This window comes from Squalius cephalus (assembly GCF_949319135.1).
Source record: "Squalius cephalus genome assembly, chromosome: 21".
Lineage (NCBI taxonomy): Eukaryota > Metazoa > Chordata > Actinopteri > Cypriniformes > Leuciscidae > Squalius > Squalius cephalus.
The window spans coordinates 15,720,408-15,744,204 of record NC_137142.1 but is presented as its reverse complement, the minus strand read 5'-3'; the positions used below and the strand labels follow the sequence as shown (position 1 = coordinate 15,744,204).

The 23,797-nt window shown below is 37.4% G+C and overlaps 2 protein-coding genes across 19 annotated transcripts in view; both read right to left on the bottom strand.

Annotated features, from left to right (window-relative positions):
• Nucleotides 1–671: 671 nt before the first annotated feature.
• Nucleotides 672–14,215, bottom strand: dcaf5 (ddb1 and cul4 associated factor 5). The gene is made up of 8 exons (XM_079855146.1): nucleotides 13,797–14,215; nucleotides 11,879–12,022; nucleotides 11,617–11,793; nucleotides 10,670–10,799; nucleotides 7,960–8,173; nucleotides 5,924–5,990; nucleotides 5,703–5,830; nucleotides 672–3,359 (listed from the first exon to the last, which is right to left on the bottom strand). Exons 1-8 carry the CDS (start codon nucleotides 14,002–14,004, stop codon nucleotides 2,034–2,036), a joined length of 2,394 nt encoding a protein of 797 aa, XP_079711272.1. The 5' UTR covers nucleotides 14,005–14,215; the 3' UTR covers nucleotides 672–2,033.
• A 2,142-nt stretch (nucleotides 14,216–16,357) lies between these two features.
• The window catches only part of pacs2 (phosphofurin acidic cluster sorting protein 2), a 40,781-nt gene continuing 33,341 nt past the window's right edge, over nucleotides 16,358–23,797 (bottom strand). For 5 of the 18 annotated variants that reach the window (XM_079854895.1, XM_079854896.1, XM_079854901.1 and 2 more), the window contains 6 exons: nucleotides 21,622–21,664; nucleotides 21,488–21,530; nucleotides 20,418–20,544; nucleotides 20,063–20,289; nucleotides 19,827–19,967; nucleotides 16,364–17,494 (listed from right to left, as the gene is read on the bottom strand). In XM_079854895.1, coding sequence (XP_079711021.1) covers nucleotides 17,376–17,494; nucleotides 19,827–19,967; nucleotides 20,063–20,289; nucleotides 20,418–20,544; nucleotides 21,488–21,530; nucleotides 21,622–21,664 — 700 coding nt within the window. In that variant the 3' untranslated portion in view covers nucleotides 16,364–17,375. Of the gene's footprint in view, nucleotides 17,495–19,826; nucleotides 19,968–20,062; nucleotides 20,290–20,417; nucleotides 20,545–21,487; nucleotides 21,531–21,621; nucleotides 21,665–23,797 lie in introns of all 18 variants that reach the window. The other 13 variants (XR_013819503.1, XR_013819504.1, XR_013819505.1 and 10 more) reach the window with 5 other exon arrangements.

The window sequence follows — 23,797 nt, the reverse complement described above, 5'->3', positions numbered from 1 at the left end:
TGTGTGGCCAGTGGAAAAGCTGTAGTTCATTTCCTAAAGTACAACCTGTTTCTCATCCAAGGGCTTGCATTAAACATACTACAGCGATTCTGTGAATTCTCTAGATGCCACGAGTTTAATCTGTTCATCATCAGCCGCAGGAACTGTTCTGCAATTGTTTTGTGTCAAACTCAGTAACTTCATTTTGATTCACATGGCTCCAACAAAGTGTTCTGTTCTCTTTGTAAAACAATCAGGGGATATCTGTAAGAGTTCACTTCGTTTGACACATTTAGTTCATTATTAATGGTCCGCAAAGTCATAAAATAGACTACAATTGAGTCACAGATTAGGGGTTGAGAATAATGGGATCGTATACATATACATTACATGTATATCTTTTAAAAGTATGGGGTTGTTGTTTTTTAATGGTTTTGAAATATGTCTCTTATATGTTCACCAAGGCTGCATTTATTTGATGCCTTAAAACCAGTAATATTGTGAAATAGTTTTTTTAACTTTTCTATTTTACTATATTTCAAAATGTAATTTATCCCTGTGATGGCAAAGCTGAATTTTCAGCATCGTTACTCCAGTCTTTAATGTCACATGATCCTTCAGAAAATATTCTAATATACTGATTTGCTGCTCAAGAAACATTTCCTATTATTTTCAATGTTGAAAACAGTTGTGCTGCTCAATAAATTTTTATGATGAAACCATGATACATTTTTCCAGGATTCTTTGATGAATTGAAAGATCAAAAGAACTGCATTTATTTGCAATAGAAGTTTTGGTAACCATGTAAAATCTTACTAACCCAAAACACTTGAAAGGTATTATGTACCGAGGGCTGCTCTTTAAAAGATATGAAAATAAATATGCTAGAATTTTTGCATATATTTTCTTTCAGGTTAAGTAACCTGTCATGATACTGTTATTGTAACCGTCACATAGTTTGCATAATGTATATACAGTACAGAATAACCACTTCTGAGGTGAATTAAACTGATTGTATAAAATAACTGGTGAATTTTAGTCAATCCAAGGGTTGCATCAACATAGCCATTATTTTAAAACTGTCTCTTAAAAACTATGACCAATCCTCAGTTAGTTAGGGTTAATAATAATTCATCTTACTTTTCAGTATCAAATTGGACCCAATCTGCATTTTTATGTAACTGACTTAAAGTTAGGAACATTCGTAAGAAAAAAAATTGATGACTAACTTATAAGACCAGTCTCAGCAGTTTATGGACACTGATGCTAAAATTTGAGTAGTACTGACGTGGTTGTGCTTAAACACTCCCTACGATTACGATTTTAGACGTTTAAATACCCGATTTAGTCGAATTTTCAAGGTACTATCAATCAGCTGACTGTAGAGGAAGAGTTTAAGACAACAAGTCCTCTGCTGACCAATTACATTATCATTAATGTTCTCATAAATCTTTCACTTGGCCCTGCAATCCGCTCCATTAGACAGATGGAGAGCAGATACTGACACATCACCATGGTGACCATTCTCACATTGGAATATTCTAGAACACTCAACCAGAAATTACAACAGGCTACTTCCTGTTTGATGATGATTAGAATGGTGTACGATGATGAAGATGAGATATCACAAGTCGGTTTCTATGGAAACACTGGAACAGAACTTTAATGCACAACTCAAACAGTTGCTGCTCAATGAGGTTACCATGGAAACACTGCCCTCCCCCTCCCCACTCCCCCCAAGTTCCACTGATACAGACTATAGAAATGCTCTCAAATCCCTTTTCTTCTCACAGCCCAAAACCAAACCAGGACCCCTAACATAAAGGTTACAGGTTCAGTGGAACTAAAACATTATGAAACCAAAAGCAATGCAGTTATTTTTTTCTTCCAATAACATATTAATATCACTAATATCTTTTTTTAGTGTCATCCCTGTGGTGTGACATCAGATAAAACGAGTTGGTTCAAAAATGAAACCAAAAGAACTTGAAAGAGTCCAAAGATGAACAACTCAAAATAAGTTTGACTCTGAGCCAGTTAGTTGAGCTGTGACATCACCACATTTTCGCCCTCTTCTCCGATGGAGAATCCTCCTCGTCTCCTGAGTCCGAACAAGTCCGTTTCCCAGCAACACTGGCGGACTCCCTTCCAGAGGGCTCCCCCTGGGTCCTGGAGTCGCCAGAGTTCTTACTGAGTTCTGTGTCTGCCCCAGAGCATTCTGGGTGAATAGAGTCTGCAAGGTTCTCATCTGCGTGTGGACGTCCGTTAACCCCAGCCGCTGTGGCGCGACTGCTGAGTGTCGCGTTTATTTCCTCCACAGCACTGAACTCTTCCCCGCTAGTTCTCCCTCGCTCTAGTTCCTCCCCGGACTCTGCGAGAAAGCCCACTCGAGATTTCGCCCTCTCCACAGGGGCGTCACCAGCCGAGAAAGAGGAAGTGATGCGGCGCCTGCTCCTGGACTGCGATTGCGACTGTCTGTCAGATAAGTGCGTGGGACTTGAGACATGTCCGCTCTGCTTTGCTTTTCCACGATTCCTGAAAGGTCGACCTTCGTCGCCTGAGGACGAAGAGGGTGATGACTGATCATGGACGGAAATGCTGGGATAGTTGGAGAAATCTGTCGCACCGTGAAGATTGTGAGCAGATTCTCTTCCAGAAAGGCCAATGTTGCGCCTCCACCTGGCTGCGTTACGCTGTCGCATCCTGCTCCTGCGCAGCTCCTCGTCAACTCCGTCTGAGCTGGAGGAGGAGCTAGAAGACGAGCTGGGGGAGGAGCTAGAACTAGAGGCCACGCCTGCTGAGGAGGCGTGGCTAGAAAGGCTCGAGTTCTCATGTGGACTAGGAGATCTGGGACGGGGCATCGGATCCAACCAGAACCCGCTGGAATCGGAGTCCTCATTCACAAGGTCCAGCAGAAACGCAGATGCACGTGGCCTCGCCCGGCTCCTCTGCGACCCGTTCCTGTCCTGATCGGTCCGCTCGCTCCCGGACGCTTCTGGTCCAGCCAATGAAGATGAAGAGGAGTGGTCAGAGTCGCTGACGTGAGTGGCGGATACATTAGCAGGAGATTGTGGCATGGATCGTGTGGAGCGCGTGGACCGTCGAGTTCTCGCATGCAGCTGCAGAATCGCGCCCTCGCTCAAATCGCTGTCCGAGTCTGAGCTCCAACCCTCGATCTCACGGCGAACCAGCGAGTCGAAGAAAGCCATCATTCGCGGGTCCTCCTGCACTGACTGGCTGACGTAATCATGTGACAGGCCACTTCCGCTGTTGAGGACCAGGCTTATGTATTCCTCATGAGTGTAGAGAGAGCGAGATTTGTCCTCCACCAGGCCTTCCAGATCTCCAAGACTATCTGGCTGTTGATACGGACTCCATACCTACAGACAGAGAGAGGTAGAGGGAATAAAAGAGGAACGAAGTAGAGTCATTTCACATGTTTTCATTTCGCCCATATTAAAAAGTTTACAAGGGATCTTCTTCCTAAAGTTTAAAGGTACTGTCAACGGTTTTAAAGAAAACGGTTTTTATTTAATTTGTATTAAAGTTGGCAGTGTCTTTTCCGCTGTATTTTTTTAATCTTAGATGTATAGACATACCTATTCAACACAAACTTATTTTTTATAGAACTTAAAAATAAATTAATAATTATGGTTTCAAAGCAGTTTTAAAGAGAATACTGCCATTGAGCAAAATAAAAGCATATAGACAGATACAAATAAAAAACTATTCTTGAGCACAATATATAATATAATATAATATAATCTAAATCATATTTATTTATAAATACATTTATTTGTAAAAATCAGCAAAAAAAATCATCATAATTTAAAATAACTGTTTTTTTTAAATGTTTTAAAATGTAATATATTCCTGTGATGCAAAGCTGCATTTTCAGCAGCAATTATTCCAGTCTTCAGTGTCACATGATCCTTCAGAAACTGATGTGCTGTCAGTGTGAATGCACAACTGCTTACTCGCTGCTCATACATAGCCTAAAACAGGCCTAACATCCCAGATATGTTCAAGATTTATAACAAAACTGAACATGTATAAATCACTGTAGCCACATCTATGGCTGTACAAACACAGCAGATGTCTGTCTGTTTGCGTGTTATATAAAAACAGCCATGATGGTCTCTGACAAAATCAAGTTTAGTGTGTGAGAACAGGCCCACAGTGTGCAAGTGTTACTCAACATCTACTCCCTGCCAAACATTTCACAAGAACCACCAGCAAAAGATAAACTACAGTCTCACTCTTACACACACAACAGCACATGACAACACTAAAGAAACAAATTCACACAGAACATGACAGTTGGGAAAAAACACACCAAAAAATGCAGATTGCAAAATCCAGAGAAAAGACAGTGAGACAGGTAAAAAGAGTGAGACGGGTAAAATCATGCCCAGATTTTGTGCTTTCAGGGTTTTAGGTGTGGCTGAACCAGCGACAGCAGAAATTCATTTAAGACTTAACGTAGCAGAGACACAAGTTCAGACATGATAATCTTTCCAACACACGCAGAATCTTTTCCTCTGTGTGTGTGTGCGGCAGGTCTGCTCGTGTCAGGCAGTAATAGTTAAACCCAGAAATCACATTTCATCCATTTATTCACCCTCATGTTGTTTCAAACCTGTGTGACTTTCTCTTTAAAAGAGATGGAAGGTAGAATGATTATGCTTCTCTCTTCCATACAGTAAAAATGAATGGGACGGATGCTATTGAGCTCCAAATATGATAACAATACAGCATAAAAGAATTTTAAAAAATGGTCGAAATGTCTTGTGGACTGTAATTTATGAAGATATATGATGTTTGTGATAAGGGAGCTAGCCACAACATGAACTTCCGTTCAAAAGTTTGGGATCAGTAAGATTTTAAAAATGTTTTTTGAAAGACGCCTCTTTTGCTCACCAAGGCTGCATTTATTTGATAAAAAAAAATGTCAAAACAGTAATCTTGTGAAATACTATAATAAATTTAAATTAACGGTTTTCTTTTTGAATATATTTTAACTTTATTCCTATAATGGCAAAGCTGAACTTTCAGCATTATTACTCCAGTCTTCAGTGTCACATGATTTGCTGCTCAAGAAATTCTTCTTATTATCAATGTTGAAAATCAATTGTTTTGCCTAATTGTTTTTCAGGATTATTTGATGAATGGAAAATTCACAAGAACAGCATTTATTTGAAATAGAATTCTTTTTTATCTATGTAAAAGTCTTTACTGTCACTTTTAATCAATTTGTAATGCATCCTTACTGTATAAAAATATTATTTTCTTTAAAAAAAAAAATCGTACTGACCACCAAACTTGAACGGTAGTATACGCATGAACCAGTGGTGTTTTCAAATGAGATTTTCAATGAACACCAACTTAAATTGTGGTTTGTTTCTCACAAAGCTATTATATGACTTCAAATAACTTGGAACATTATACACAAACCATATTTATTACTTTTAAAGTTGTTTAAATCCACCCACCCATCACCATTCACTCTGATAGTATGGAAAAGAGCAGCATTAACATTAATTTTTGTATTCCTTTGAAGAAAGAAAGTCATAAAAGTTTAGAACAACATAAGGGTGAGTAAATGATGACAGAATTTACTCCTAGAATTTGATGTATTATCCCTTTAAATAAATCTGCTGAAATACATCAGTTTGTTCTGATGCTAAATACTGTTTAATGTATGCATGAAAGTAAAAACTAACCTTAATGACTTTCTCCACACCGGAGGAGCAGATCATGTACGTGTGAGGGTTGAATCGGACCTGATTCACGATGGACCGATGACCTTTCAGAATCATAAAGGCCCCGTTCACCACTCGACCCGGACCTCCTGCCGAGACAGAGAGAGAATGTATCCATAAACAACAACAACAACATTAGACACGGTTACCTTGTGCATGAGTGTGTGTGTGTGTGTGTTTACCTGCTTCAGGGTCACTGGGGATTCTCCACATGTAAAGGTTAAAATCATCTGAGCCAGACAAGATGTACTGAAAACACACAGAGATATACATGTCTGAGAGTTCTAGAGAAATATGACATGATCTGTCTCCACAAAGAAGTTTCTAGAATTATATTTTCCAACACAACACTCAGGCTCAGTAGAACTACTGCACACAAACATGAACACAAAACATGCACACAAAACAAAAGTTTAGATTTTTTTCCAAATAAATGCAACAAGACTCCTTTTAAAAATATAAAGAAAGCCTACTGACTGCAAACTTGGTATTGTTAATGCATTTATAAATACATTATTTTTAATAATAGAGAAAATGTTTTTTGTTTTAAAATGTACATAGAAAACCAAACCTCCCTTTGGGGACATCTTACATTTAGCCAACTTCTACATTTTTTTTGTAACACACAGACTGAGCTTTTCAGAGGATAGAGAAGATTTAGGGAGGAGGATCCACTGTTCTGTAGAAGGAGGTGTACGACAGTCAGACAGAAAGAGAGAGAGAGAGAGAAACAGCTGGACAAACATACAAAAAATCCAAACACAGAACCCAACAGACCGACGCACACACAAACACAGCCAGACAGACAGAGCAGCATCTGCTGATCTTTAGATTCAACACTGATAAAACAAGCTTCTACAAGCCATAACCCAACATTCCAGCACTGAACATACCTGAACACATCCACACACACACACACAGCATCTACAACCCACTGACACGCACACGTCCACCAGCCCACGAACAGACGCACACAAAAACGTACACACATGCGAACTCAGAAACTTCTGGGCTATCAGTGACCAGCAGTCACATACACACACTGTTATATCACCCATTACCAGACATAAGGGACTGGTTAAGTTAGTCATTTGTTCACTCAGCTTTGTGTGTGTAGATGACAGTTATTCAAATAGATAGAAAGACAGATGATCTTTATTATAACTAATGAGTTTATCTATATGTATTGGTTTAGTTCGTTCTGTTATACTCAGACTAGCTGTTTTTGAAGAGTCCAAACTAGTGAATCCCTAAGAAACCGGTTTGATCTCGGTCTGATGGATACGACATTAACCCAGCATAATTATGCAGATGCACTCAATTATTAAACATAAAACAAAAGAAAGAAATAGCACTTCTTAAAATATGACGTGTGCACTCGCGTGAGACACAGGCTCAGTAGACAGTCAAATCAGCGGATGAATAAACGAATGAATAAAAAACATTTTTTAAACATGGAACGGGTCGTCTCATGGTGGCTGCCGTGTTGAGATCACATGACCAGCTGAACATGAATACCTTTCCATCTTGGTTACCTCCCTATTATCGAAAAATTGATAATTGATGAAATATCTACTATATTTGTTTGCACATTGCAGTGTGGCGTCGGTAAGATTTCTTAATGTTTTTGAAAGAAGACTCTCATGCTAACCAAGGATGAATTTATTTGATCAAAAACTGTAATATTGTGAAATATTATTGCAATTTAAAAGAACCATTTATAGATTTAAAAATAGTAATTAAATATTTTCAGCATCATTACTTCAGTCTTCATGATCCTTCAAAAATCATCCTAATATTCTGATTTGGTGCTCAAGTAACATTTCTTATTATTATCTATGTTGAAAACAGTGTTGCTGCTCAATATATTTTGTGGAAACTGTGATAAAAAAAAATTCAGGAATCTTTGGTTATTAGAAAGTATTAAAAACAAAAATCTTTTGTAATATCATAAATGTTATCTCTGTCACTTTTGATCAATTTAATGCATCTGTGCTAGATAAAAATAAATTACTAATAATAAAAAAAAATTTTTTTTTTTTTTTTTTTTAAAACTCACTGACCCCCAAACATTTTTGAACAGTAGTGTATATGTTGCTTGCAAAAAAAAGTGTACTTAAATGTACTTAAATTTTTGGATGGCAATCAATGAAGAAAGAAGTTTTTGCCCACATGGTTTTGGCATCCAAGTTTTGCACATCCCAAGTGTTTATCTAACCTGATCTCGGTCTCCGGCGAAGCAGCAACTCTTCATAGTGCAGGAGTTGAAGTAGCCCTGGTTATCAAACTGGAAACTGGGCAGACGGGAGTGGAGCTCGTACAGGACGGGAGGCAGACGTCTGCGCAGAGCCAGCAGCTGCGTCCCCGTGCTGTTAAAGCGCACGCTCATGGCACTCTGAAGAGACAAACTCCCTCCGTACCGCAACAGAGAACTACAGCACACAGAGACACACATCAACTACAAAGGAAATAGTTTATTATAAAAGATCATCATCCATATTTATGCTATTTTAAAGTGCTTTTAAAATAGCATTAAAGGGGCATTTTAAGACATCGTGTCAACACTTGACCAAACGGAGAACATCTTTACACAAGCTCTGCTGTCCTCTGCTGGTCTCAGGCAGTGCAGCAGACAGCTATGATGATAGAGCTGGCCTTCTCAGCCAGATTTTAGTCCATATTTGGACCGAAGCATCATGCGTTCAATCTTTTACCAAACATAGTTCAGCAACCCTAGTTTCCCCTATTTAGATTTGCTTATAAACACTGTTCTCTGTAAAATTTGATTCTGATTAGCCAATCACAGCCCAACATGTTTGCATAATGACAATAAACTGTATATTTCAATATTGTCTCTGTAACTCTGCTACACTGTGCTACTTTCTTTTCTCTTTTTTCACATATAATAAAATAATTTCAACTAAGATTAATATTTTAGGTCCATTTATTTACATATTCGGTAAGTAGTTGCGTAATAACCAAGAAAACATACAGTTAGTAGGTTATTATCTCAAAAGAAACCTCTTCAGGATGATGCTAGGTCCTGATCACCATATCATTTCTCATTATTATAATATATGTTGAAAACGATTATGCTGCTTAATATTTTCTTGGAAACCGTGGCATTTTTTTTCATAATTCTCGAATGAATAGAAAGTTCAAAAGTACAGCCTTTATTTGATATAGAAGTATTTTCTAACATTATAAATATCTTTAATACCATTACTTTTTATCAATTTATTGCATCCTTGATAGTATGAATTTCCACACAAAAAAAGAAAAAGAAAAATGTACTGGCCCTAAACTTTTGAATGGCTCTGTACTTAGGCAAATAAAAATGTTATATGGAACAAGTATGGGAAAAGTTTAGCATAAGCCATTTTTGCTTTGGATACTGTCAAAAATATGAAGTTTGGAAATCTTTTTTCACATTGGAGGCATAAGCAGAGTCAGAAGCACATATTTTTTTCGGCACCCATGTTAACAGATAATAACATTCACACTGCACGCCTGTTTAAATGATTAAAGCTAGAGGTACAGTGGTGCTTGAATGTTTGTGAACCCTTTAGAATTTTCTATATTTCTGCATAAATATGACCCAAAACATCATCAGATGTCCTAAAAGTAGACAAAGAGAACCCAATCAAACAAATGAGACAAAATAATTTACTTTGAAATGTATTTATTGGAAAAAAAAAAGGATCCAGTTTTACATATCTGTGAGTGGCAAAAGTATGTGAACTCTTGCTTTCAGTATCTGGTGTAAACACCTTGTGCAGCAATAACTACAACTAAAGGTTTCTGGTAAATGCTGATCAGACTTGGAGGAATTTCAGTCCATTCCACAGAACAGAACAGCTTCAATTCTGGGATGTTGGTGGGTTTCCTCACATGAACTGCTTGCTTCTGGTCCTTCCACCATATTTGAATGGGATTAAGGTCTGGACTTTGACTTGGCCATTACAAAAGTTGGTTATTTAACCATTTTTTGGTACAATGACTTGTAGCATGACAACGACCCCAAGCACACATGACCCACTTTCTCTGGAGGTTCACAGACAGAAATCCTGACATTTTCCTTTAGAATTCGCTGGTATCAAAATTAATTGTTCCATCAATGATAGTAATATGTCCTCAAGCAAAACTCATGAACATTAACATCAGCCAACGCAAGAGAGACCTTTAGTTGCTTAGACGTTACCCATGGGTCCTTAGTGACCTCGCAGACTATTACACGTCTTGCTTTTGGAGTGATCTTTGTTGATTGACCACTCCTGGGGAGGGTAGCACTTGTCTTGAATTTCCTCCATTTGTACATAATCTGTCTGACTGTGGATTTGTGGAGTCCAAACTCTTTAGAGATAGTTTTATAGCCTTTTCCAGGCTGACGAGAAACAACTCTCTTTCTGAGGTCCTCAGAAGTCTCCTTTGTCTGTGCCATGATACACTTCCACAAACACGTATTGTGAAGATCACACTTTGATAGACCCCTGTTCTTTAAATAAAACAGGGCACACAATGACACCTGATTGTCATCCCATTGTTTGAAAACATCTCAGAACAGATGGAGCCTAATTTCACCTTAAAATTAACTGTTAATCCTAGAGCTTACAGATATGTAATATTGAATGACAAAGTATAATATTTAGTCTCACTGGTTTGATTATATGACCAAGTATAATATTTTGTCTCATTGGTTTGATTGGGTTCTCTTTGTCTACTTTTAGGTCCAACGTCCAAAGTGAAACAGGCATCAGTGTCAAAATTTTTAACTCATATCCCAAAATAATGAAACCGTATATGTTTCATGAAATGACTGTGAACGTGCGGAGATCTGATAATTACTCTGAAAAATGCTTGGCCCCTTTTAAATTTTCTTTTGGCCAAAACAGTTATGTGTGTGTTTTTTGGATAGATTTCCATCTCACCTGCGGGGTTTGCGGATGTCCCACAGCCCCACCCCCTCTTTAGAGTTTGCAGTGGCCAGCAGACGGGGTTCTACAGGGTTAAACATCACGCTGTGAAACGCCGATGGGTAGTTGGCCAAGCAGAACGGTTCTAAAATACACAGTAGAATAAGAGTAAACCAGGGTTTCTAGAACAGTTTATGCTTTAGATGGAACAGAGGTTATAGAACACATCAAAGAATCCTGAAAAAATACATTATGGTTTAAGCAGCACAACATTTTCCAAATAAATGTTTCTTGAGCACCAAATCAGCATATCAGAATGATTTCTGAAGGATCATGTGACACTGAGGATTGGAGTAATGATGCTGAAAATTCAGCTTTGCCATCACAGGAAATTACATTTGTTAATTAATTGAAATAGAGAGCAGTTATTTTAAAATGTAATAATATTTTACAATTATTACTGTTTTTACTTGGCCTGGAAATCCAGATCCAAATCTGAAAGATTAAGGGTCTGGCATCGAGTAATGAAAATCGCCCAACTTGAGGGGCGGCACCAAGCATGCATTTGAAAATCTCACTGCACACAATTGGATAACACTACGACCAATCACTGTCGTGATTGCGCTGTCGTCATCTGTTTAGCTCGCCTCTGGCCCGCCTATATCAGATAACCCGATGTGATTGGTGCAGCCCGGCTACAAGGGCATAGTTAATGAGCATCATTACTCAATGCCAGAGGAACTCGCTGAGCAAAATCAAATTGTGCTCTCGCGAGAACTCTGGATTTCCAGGGTAGTTTTTACTGTATTTTTGATCAAATAGATGCAGCCTTGGTGAGCATAAGAGACTTCTTTCAAAAGCTTAACCAACCCCAAACTTTTTAAGGGTAGTGTACATGCTGAAATGGAGCAAAATGGAGCCACACCAAAAACTAAGAAATTCAACTTTTCACTTGTGTGTACCTCCATGTGGAGGTTCCCGTGTGTCCCATATGAGAACTCGGCCGTCATCAGAAGAGCTGGCGAAGACGTTATCATTAACAGGACTGACGGACAGACCGTACACGGCGTCATCATGCAAGAAGACATTGAGCGTCTCGCCACGTTCTACATCGTGCAGAATCACCTGCTCATCGTTTCCTGCAGAGACAGACAGAAACATTAGACATCTGATCTCCTCTGTTTCAGCTGCACCATCATGAATCTGAGCAGCTGCTTGTTTTACCTCCTGAGAAAACACGTTTGTTGGTGCTGTCAAACGCCAGGCAGAAGATGTTGGACAGATGCTCCCCCTTCAACTTGATCGGTTTGGCCCGTGAGTGTATTGCTTTCTCCATGTGCCACAGCAACACCCTGCGGTCATCTCCACCTAAGGCAGAAGACATTAATAGATTCTCCTGAGTAATCGACCAATCGGTTTCAACTATGCGCACAATCTGGATGTTTTACAGAAATGTCTGAGAAGCTTTTCTTATTAAAAATATACTAAATTATAAACTGTAATAATGTTTCACAATATTACTTTTTCAAAAAATAAAATCGTATGAATCGCAGTCAATTGTGAGACTATGCAGATTGACATGTTTTATTTAAGAGCACTTGTCGAAAATGTGTTTTTATCATTTAAACATGTTGATAGCATCCTACTGCTATTTTAGTGTCACATCTGTTGTGCAAAATGAACCAGAAGGTTTGAGGTTTTGCATTTAGTTTCGCAGTGAAACCAAGGAAAAGTTGACCGCAGGCATCATCTACATTTCTGTACAAAACCTGCGTAAGGAAAGAACACTATACTTTTACTTTTTCACTATCACCTCTCAGTATTTTGATCCAGAGTTTTCTAGTTATTACTGGACAAGGGGTTTGAAAAAATATTTTAAATAGAATGTAATTAGATAGAGCAATCTCTAACATGTCCTGGTTTCAGAGACAGGGCTTGGATTAAGCCAGGATTAAGCCTTTGTTCAATAAGGGCATTTAAGTAGCTTTTATAAACATGCTTTAGAAAAAAAAAAACCCAAAAAAACCCATTACTGATGTGTATTTTGAGACAAAACAATGCCACTGACATATTTTAAGATATGTCAGTGCAAGTTGCTTTCAAAACTTTTCCAAGCCTTGAATCCACCATTTAAGAATCGCCTTATATTTCCTGGTTTCCATGAGCATGGGAACTCTCTGGAGCTCTGCGCATTCACCAACGTAAAGACTGAAAATATGCAAGTGCAAAAACATACAAAGGACAAAAATAAAGACTCGACCAGGAATGAATATGTGAAGCCAAAAAAACAGCAACAGCTGCAACCAATTAATGAGTCAGCAAGAAAAAGAGTACGACGGGAACTATGGAGGCCCTTCTACAGTCTGAACCGTCTACAATGGCCATTAAAAGTGCAAAAGTGCGTTTTTGTTTAGGTTTATCTGGCTCTTATTCGAACTAATAGACACCCATCAACCTGGATGGATGAAGATTGAGAAGAAGTTAATAAGCATTTTTGGATTCAACTCCAGCAAGTTTTTATGTGCAATGCCAATGACTGTGTCTTGGACAGGCTATGACCCTAATTTGTTCGCACTTAGCACTTAATGTCTTGCCGTTTATCCTTGAACTATGGCAAGGTAGATCTTTTTTTGTTGTTTATTATTAGTAGCAACTTAGTAAATTATTAGTAACTTTTGTCAATTGCATGACAAGGCTGGTCATGTGATGTCAACATGGTTACACCCATGAGGGGCGACCCACTTCATGTAGAATAAATACGCTTTTTCTAGAAGACTGATCTTTATCTCATGGGTACATTATGTAATATAGGCTACTTTTATTTATAGTGGTTTGATTTCTTTGTGTAAAAGATTTTTACTGAGTGCACCTTAACATATACTGACAGGAAGACTGAAACCCTCTCGTTTGTTTATTTATTTGCAATGAACAGAAAATTAAAACATGCTAGCACAAACTGACAAATGAAGATGTCAAATCAAGTCTGAACTCAAGTCAAAGGCTTCATTTGTGTGAGATATGCATGCACGTTTTATTCTGAATGCTTATTCTAAAGGCTAGTCCGTTTGAGACTCTGGTCTCTCTGTCTCTCTCTCGCTGACCCACATTAGAAAGATCAGCGTGCAGAACCGGAGGATCTTACCGGACACCAGCCACTGGCCTCCATTGTTGGAGAACTCGATGGCGTTGACGCAGCCGAAGTGGCCGAGCATGTCCTTCTTGTAGAGGCTGTTGCAGCCGGCCAGTCTGCGCCGCTGGAACTCATCCTTCAGCTTCGGCTGTCCGCCGATCGTCCTGCGGGAGAGGAACCCGACGGCGCTCCGCATGCCGCAGCCCCGCAACTCCTTCATCTCTCCTCCGGTAAATGAGTCTCAATGCCAGCGCTAGAGTGTCCCGGCCGTCATGGGTTTGAGCTCAGGTCTAGTTCGGTGGATTCTGGTTCCTTTTGAGGATGTACTGTTACATGTTTGCTAGGTAAAGCATGAGAGTGCGTAGCAAAAACAGAAGGTTGTTTAGAGACTGAGTCCCACCGACCGCCGGCACTTCCTGCTCCGGTGCAAGGGCGATGACGTCACACGACCGGATCAGAACCCGTGCTGTACTTTCTGATTGAACGTTATATCATTTGTTTCGGCTTTTGTTTGTGAGCGCATCTTAAATCTGTATTGCTCTTCATACAGTGCTTGGTTTTTGTATGTTTTTTTTTGTAATAGTACCAGTTTGCTAGGGGAATGTGCATTAAAAACAAAACAAAACAAAAAACATAAAAAATCTAAAATATACACGTAATTATGTATTTTTTGAGGACTTTTATGTATAAGTCTCTTTAGTCTGGGTTTAGATACAGTCTTATTTTACAGCGTTATTTTAATATAACAACATCTTAAATATGAAACAAATTCAAATATGTCAAAATAAATTATTTATACAATATTGTAATACTATTAGGACGTAATTATTAAAATGCAAAAACAAAAGAAATTAACAATACATTTACTCTCATATCAAAAGATAATTTATTTTTTAAATTGTATATTAACACATTATTATATAATAAATCTGCTAAATTATAAATTCCATATTTAATTATTTAGTATTCGGATTCATAATATTTATATTTAATTTTTGACATTCAGATTCAGACAAGACATCCCAAAACGTTTAGCATTCTAAATCTTGTGATATTCATTATATTTCTCCTATAAGTCTTAGAGCTGCCAGCATTTCTAGTTGAGATTTGGATGAATATTTGGTGTCTTGATCTGTTTGATACAAACAAGTATACAAAAAATCGCAAGCAGACACCAGAACAAAAGCATCTTAGTATGTGTAGTTTTATTAAATTCCAGTTAAGGAATTACAGTGGTAGTATTTTTTCCAACAGTTTTTCTTACAAATACAAATTTATCTGAGTAATCCCCCATAACTGGAGCAGAACATTTAAATTAAAAAGCTAAAAGTTTTTTTTTATAAAAAAAAAAAAAAAAAAAAAAAAAAAACTAATACTAATGGCAGGTATACATTTAAACGGCAAACAGACAGTTCTTAAGCACAGCTTTGACTATAAGCTGACATCATCAGCACAGCTCCTTACATACTGTGTATGATAAATCATGAACATTTTAGTCTGGACAAGATTGAAATATTTCCATTAAATTGCACCAAACCTCTGCTGACCATAAATTGAACAACACTGACATCATTGCACAGGTTTGCCACTAGCTTGCTTTAATTGTGACAAGTGCGAGTCTGAGTTGAAGTATGGGATGGATTTGTTTTTTGTGACATATTTTGGCTTTCTAAGGAGCAAGTGAGGCACGATATAATTCGATTTAAATCTACTCTATATGAGTAATGAGGACTAAACGATCTCTCCATCCTTAAAAGCAGAGACTTCAGAGATGCCCTAAAAGGCCTTATGAAAAAGGCATATCTAATACCTTTATAACACTGAGACATCAGTATCTACACATGCTCATCTCACCTACAGGCAAGTTTAAGCACACAGGCTGTGGAACACTGTAATTCTTATGCTACGTTTAGTGAGATTAAGATATTGTGACATTTATGTAGCTCCATCGTTTAGTGTTCACGCAACATGCCGGTCATATTTCAGCCCAAAATCAGAAGTTGTTTTTCTAAATAGTTCCCAATCAAGTGTCATTACTCTAATTCTTTTCTAGTTAGCTCATTATTCTCAAAAGTGATTCTCTTTAGATTTTTGCCAGCACTTATAAAAAACAATAAAGCTGAATTCATTAACACATTTGATCTCAAAAACTAACCATGAATAATATTTTTACAGTATGTATTAATCTAGGTTAATGTTAATTTAAATATCTTATTTTACATTAATTCATAATACATGTAAAAATTTTAAAAACTTTTGAAATTAACCAAGATTAATAAATGTGTAAAAATATTGTTCATACCTGATACATTAACAGAAGTGAACTAACTGAAAATGTTCCCATTATTATTATCTGTGTATTACAGTATAAAATACTGTTATAAGATGTTTTTTTTTTTATAAAAGATAGTACAAATTGTTTCATGATGTGTACATTTACTTAATTGTCATGAAAATGTCATTACAATGCAAAAAAAAAAAAAAAAAAAAAATTATAATAATAAAATAAATACTCTGAATAATTTGTTAATTAAAAAAGTCATCATTTGCCCTAAAAATAGGCTATATTTTTTCTACAAATCCAAATATCATTTCTTATTCTTTTCTTTTGATTTTGGGGTGAAGTATGACCTGAACATGTTCTAGGCACATCAATTAAATCCAATACAGCATCTGGGGGAAATTCGACATCCTCAAACAAGCCAACAAACAAAACAGAACATACATTTAATTTTAAAAATCGGTTACATTAAAAAAAGATTTTTAAGAGTGCAGTACACAGGTGTGATAGTGGTCCATCTAATGTAGACACAGACACTCAGTCCAGTTTCTGTCCCACAAAGCTTTGCTGCAGTTTTTAGCTGGAGTGAACAGCGCTGTGCAACACAGGAAGCATCATAACAAAAACACAAATCTAGTAATGTTTTAAAAGTGCTTTAGCGTTCAGTACCTTCAGTGAATACATTCACACACACAAACCTACAGAAAAAAAAAAAAAAAAAGAAGTTAACCACATATAACGAGGTTAAGTCTGCAAAACACACACACACACATATAGAGAGACACACAATTAACCTTCGGGAGACTTTCTGACCTCGCTGAGGTTATAGAGTGAGAGAGAGGGATGAAATGCTTCAGCCGTCTTCGGGACTAAGCCACATGGAAAATCCATCCAGAGCAGAGTCCAGTCCAGAGTATGTCCTTTTAATAAATCAAAAGCACCGTTCCTTTCTCCTTTTTGCTGGTTTGCTCTCCCACAAGTGTGTTGGCTGCTGAAATGATGCTGAAATGTGTGGATACAGCTTTACAGAGTGACACAAAACTCACTAGTTACGGAGTTAAATCAGTTTTAAAGATTCAGTACATTAGTCATTTAACTATAACCACTGGAGGGTTTTAAAAGCTCAACATAAGTAATCAAAAAAATATGCCCTGTTTCCAAGACTACATCAAGTCTTTCAAAGAAGAACAATCAAATGTCAAAAACAAAAACAGACCGTGAAAAAAGCAGATATTTGAAATAAAAACATCAGGCAGCACTGAGTGTAAAGGCAGCCGTAGCAGAGAGGAGTGAAGATGTGAGGCTGTGGTTCAGTAAGGCCCTTTGGAGGGTCCGAAGACGGCAAGTGGGAAGTGTTTGACGTGGGATGACCACTGAGCCGCCAGCTGGAAAAACTTCACATCGTTCCATTCAACTCCATCTATCAACACTGCAGAGAGGAAACATAAAAAAACCACATGACTGCGTTTAGTTTGTAGCCATGTTTTCATCAATTCCACAAACATCGATTATACCTTATTTATACCTAAATTATGGACATATATATATACATATATATATATATATATATATATATATATATACATATACACATATATATACACATATATATATATATATATATATATATATATATATATATATATATATATATACACATATATGTATATATATATATATATACACACGCACACACACACTATTGCCAAAAGTTTTGGGATGTCTGCCTTTACATGCACATGAACTTTAATGACATCCCATTCTTAATCCGTAGGGCTTATGGAGTTGGCCCACCCTTTGCAGCTATAACAGCTTCAACTCTTCTGGGAAGGCTTTCCACAAGATTTAGGAGTGTGTTTATGGGTTTTTTGACCATTTTGACCAGGCACTGATGTTGGACGAGAAGGCCTGGCTCACAGTCAATCCGCTCTAATTCATCCCTAAGGTGTTCTATCGGGTTGAGGTCAGGACTCAAGTTCCTCCACACCAAACTCGCTCATCCATGTCTTTATGGACCTTGCTTTGTGCACTGGTGCGCAGTCATGTTGGAACAGGAAGGGGCCATCCCCAAAATGTCTTGGTATGCTGAAGCATTAAGAATTAGGGGCCAAGCCCAACCCCAGAAAAACAACCCCACACCATAATCCCTCCTCCACCAAACTTTACACTTGGCACAATGCAGTCAGGCAAGTCCCGTTTCTCCTGGCAACCGCCAAACCCAGACTCGTCCATCGGATTGCCAGATAGAGAAGTGTGATTCGTCACTCCGGAGAACACGTCTCCACTGCTCTAGACTCCAGTGGCGGCGAGCTTTACACCACTCTTTGCATTGCACTTGGTGATGTAAGGCTTGGATGCAGCGGCTCGGCCATGGAAACCCATTCCATGAAGCTCTCTAGCACTGTTCTTGAGCTAATCTGAAGGCCACATGAAGTTTGGAGGTCTGTAGCTATTGACTCTGCAGAAAGTTGGCGACTTCTTCGCACTGTGCTCTTCAGCATGCGCTGACTCCGCTCTGTGGTTTTTACGTGGCCTACCACTTCGTGGCTGAGTTGCTGTTGTTCCCAAATGCTTCCACTTTGTTATAATACCACTAACAGTTGACCAAAGGAATATTTAGTAGTGAGGAAAATTCATGAATGGACTTATTGCAATGGTGGCAACCTATCACGGTACCACTCTTGAATTCACTGAGCTCCTGAGAGCGACCCATTCTTTTACAAATGTTTGTAGAAGCAGTCTGCATGCCTATGTGCTTGATTTTATACAACTGTGGCCATGGAAGTGATTGGAACACCTGAATTCAATGATTTTGGCAATATATATATATATATACACACATACACACACACCACCGTTCAAAAGTTTGGGGTCTGTAAGCAATAATATTTAAAATATATTGAAAATATTGGAAAAAGTTATAAAATAACTTTCCTGCGCACCAAACACTCCATTTATTTTATCAAAATGACAATAAAACAGTAATATTGTGAAATATTATAACAATTTAAAATAACTGTTTTCTATTTTAATGTACTTCTTTACGTAATTTATTCCTGTGAATTTTCAGCATCATTCCTCCAGTCTTCAGTATCACATGATCCTTCAGAAATCCTTCTAATATGCTGATTTGATGCTCAAGAAACATTTCTTATTATTATTGTGCTGGTTAATATTTAAGTGGAAACGGTGAAGAAGAAAAAAATCAGGATTCTTTGATGAACAGAACAGCATTTGTTTGAAAATTAACTCTTTTGTAACAATGTCAAATTTGATAATAAATAAAAGTATTAATGCTGAATAAAAGTATTAATTACTTTAAAAAATGATCCCAAAGTTTTGAACTGTATATCATTTATTATTATTAAATATAAAATAATAATTATTATTTAATTTAATTGTCAAGTGTATACACTGATTACTTAAAGGGGTCATTTTCTAAATTATTTTCATTATTCATTTTAAATCCCTTAAGTCCATTTATATATTGCTAGTCAATGTTTAAGAGCTGTTGGTTTGCATTATAAATGTAACTTTTAACAGCCCTATTCTTCAATAACAGTGTCTTTGCAGGACTGGCATTACTTTGTTGCAGATCCACAAAACTATTTGCATTGAAATGTGCCACTTTTGCAGCTTAGTTACTCTTCGGGCTGTTGTGCAGTATGTTTTCGAATGAACTGATGATGATGATGATGATGATGATGATATGACCCATTTAAGCAAAGTTTTCTGATTTTATTGAAAGTTGTAGTGATTACTTTGATGAATTCTGATTGGCTGATCACCTTTCAGCATGGTCTGCTGTTGTTTGGCTGTGCAGATGAGTCGACTTATGCCCTCTATCACCTGACTCTTAGACTCCGCCTCCTTATCCTTGGTCTTTTTAGGCAGAAACATCACTGAACACAGAGACAGAATGTTTTTAATGCTTATTCAATGAAATGTGCTGCTATAATGTAAAGCGGCACTGTGCAATTACGTTTTCAGGTCTTACCCTTTTTATTTTTCTCTTTGGTGACAACAGTCATGGACATGGTCGGCTGATGTGTAATCTCTGCTCCGCCCAGTGGGAGGCGGCTAACCTGCAGCGAGCGGAAGGTGCACTTCAGCGTGTTTTTGCCAGAGGAGTCTCTCTTCTCCACTTCTTTCTTCCTTTCTGACGGAGCAATCCAGTAATCAACCTGAAGACCCATCAGTTCCCCCTGGCCCCCTCCAGGAGAACTGCAGCCACACACACACACACACACACACACACACACACACACACACACACACACACACACACACACAAGTTGAAGAAATAGAAGACTAAAGAGATATCAGACACCTAGCACTGTGTGTTTTAGTACCTGAACAAATGTACAGAGGGAGAGGAGGGAGGCGTTGGAGATGCCTCTTTCAGTAATGGGGAGATCTGTGCTGGTGGAGTAGAAGAGAGAAGAGTAGATCCCACAGGAGCAGCGTCATCTGAATCGCCTATGAACACATGATCACATGCACAGATATATTTTATATAAAATTTTAGGGCTGTTAGCAGTTTTTAAAATACATATTTACTTTCTTAACCCTATAGACCTTATGCACCAGAGACCTTATGCGCCTTCTGTTTTTGCGGTAGCTCTGTATATTTCTATGGCATTGCAGTCGAAAAGTAATGTCGAAAAGTAGCTGGTGAAGTAGATTTACTTATTGTTGAGTTAACAAAAGTTATCATGAGCGTTGCAATGTTTAAAGCGGATGTCATCACAAATGTCAGTAGACCGGGAAGATTTTAAAACTAGCGGTTCATTCATAAATCCGTAAGGTCTTCATGCTGTAGAAACAGAAAACGGAAAAGGGGCGTGGCTACATAAGGTCTATAAATCACATTGAATCGTATATTTGATATGCAGATTTATTAGGCCTCTAAATTACCCTTTGATTACTAGTTCATACTTTTTTTATTAATAGGCCTTTTAGTATAATTCTAAATGTGAAATGAAATCTTTAATGGTTTTATCAAATACACTTTTATATTGTTAATAATATTTCAAGATGAACACTTACTGGACTGAAGCCACGTAGGATTACTTGATTATCCAAACATAATTTTTTTGAAAAATCATGCATCAATTTTGATACATCAGGCTTTTGAGGAACGTTTCTTTGTATAACTCACTCATAATTCTATTGCATTGCAGTATATGTTTTCATAAGATCTCTTTTAGAATTTAATCTAACTTTTTTGCCGTATAAATATCCAAACTGACATATTGACCAAACTGCATATTATTGCTCAATTTGCAATTTTTTTTTACTTTTTTTCCATTTCAAAATTTGTTCCATGTGACTTTCCTTACAATCATTTCACACGTCAGGCTTTACAGAGTTAACATGTTCAATTGACAGCCCTATTTAATACATTGACAGTATAACTAACCAGATGTGGCAGAAGTCTGTTCAACAATCCCCACTTTCACCACCTGCAGACAGACAAGTTGAAATCAAATATGTCAAATACAGCAAATAAAATAGCATAAAACAATAAAGCTTAATTGTAAATGGACGACGTACCCCAATAAAAGGGATAAATTTCTGGCTCGAGTCTTCATCAGGACTGTGAAGAAAAAAGGAGTCTATGAACACATTGTTTACTGACTGTTAAATGAATACAGTGAGCAAAAAGGCCCCGCCCACCCTCAAGGGGAAACAAATCCTGGTTAGCATAGTTACCCATTCACTTCTATGAAGAAATTTTACTATTTTAGAAAGAAAACACTTCTAAATATGTAAAACACCACACAAATATATCACATTAAAGGGGACCTATTATGCCCCCTTTTACTAGATGTAACTTGAGTCTCAGTTGCCCCTAGAATGTGTCTGAAGTTTCAGCTCAAAATACCCCACAGATCAATTATTATACCATGTTGTAAATGCCCATTTTTGAGTGGAAGGAAAAACATGTTGTTTGTATCTTTAAATGCAAATGAACTGCTGCTCCCCTTTACAGCTCGTGCCTCTGATACTCTAAACATCTAAAACATCTGTTTGGTTTTGATTATCGTCTCTTTCGCGGTCACGCTCTTATTGCATTTCTTTATCATCATGAACGTTTATTATTTGCGTGCGTTTTAAAGCCATATAAGTCTAAACTTCAAATATTTCTGAGTGCACACATCCAAAGCTGGCTGTCAGACGGCGCGTCCCGTGAGTATTAAAACTAGTTCTCTTTCAAGTCTTATTGCGCTTAAACTTTCAAATACACACACGCTTGTCAAAAACACAAAGTTCACATAAACATACACATAAAGTCCAAACAAAAACTCAGTTTTTGATGTTTGGGTTTATTTGAAGGACAAAAAACTATTTTGGAGTGTTTTTCTTTATAAATACAAATCTATCAAGTTTTATTTTCTCCCTAGAAATGAATGAGAAATTATAGTAACAACCAGAATGCCCCCCATGCTAAACCACATCCATAGTATCTTTCTGAGACATCGTAGATTGCATCTATTAAAGAACATTGATCTATTAAAAAAAAAAAAATTGATCTCTGAGGAGAAAAGGCTTCTAACACTGAATTTGGCATTGGATTCGTTCAGGCATGCTGCAAAGAAACGCTGTGAAGCGAGACAAGCCTGTGTAATTCCAATCAATTGTTGCCGTTCTGCCACTGGCCCATCCACTCCATAGAAGCTCCCAGAAAGAAAGAAAAACTGAAAGAAAGCAGCATTCTCAGCCAATCAGAGCTCAGATTTAGGCTAACTGAACCAGAGGTGGTCTAAAGCAGAGATTATAGATCTAGCAACAAAAAATAATGTGATGTACAATAACTTGTATACTACAAACAATAAAATATATCATAAAATGGCCACTCTATTCAGCATAAAATTGGGATATATATATATATATATATATTCATTCAGACTGAAATCTCATGCTTTGTTAAACCATCTCTGATGGAAGAGCAGAGCAAAACCCAGAACCAGAAGCAAATTATAAGAGAACCGAAATAATAAATAATCTCTGTGCCAATGAACCACCCCAAGAACACAACACAAGCTCAAATATAGGGAGTTCATTGAGTTCATCTGAGCAGAAATAGAAGCTGCTCTCAGTGAAAAGCGTAACAGATGTTTTATTGCTCTGCGCACCAGAGCATAAAGGGACACAGATGAAACCAAAAACTGAGAAATCAGCCAATATCAGCAGCAATACTTCAAGCACCTGCTTGGAGAATCAAGACTGTGTGTGTGTGTGTGTGTGTGTGTGTGTGTGTGTGTGTGTGTGTGTGTGTGTGTGTGTTGTGCAGTTTAGGTTGTTTGCCCAGATGAGAGACAGATAGAGAGAGAGATCACTAGAAGAGAGAAAAATGAAAAAGCCAAGACAAGAAAATGAATGAATTTTACCTCCATCTTAAGGTCTGTTCACCTTCTTTTGTCTTTTGATCATTTCTTTGTCTTTTTTATAAAAGTGGAATCATTTGAAATAATTTGCATCCTTTACTTTGCTATTCAAATTGAGAATATCCTCTGGGACCCAGAAATTTAGATAATAAAATTATTTTTTATTAGCAATTAACAATGTTTTTATTCGATCATTATTAAAGAAGAATGTGTTAAAGAACGAAAATTGCCTGAAACGTGTATAAACATAATTTTTTGTTATATTTGTGCCAAAAAAAAATTCATAACTGAGTTCTGAAGTCCTCAACAGAGGACATGGAATAAATGCTTCTTATTCTCCA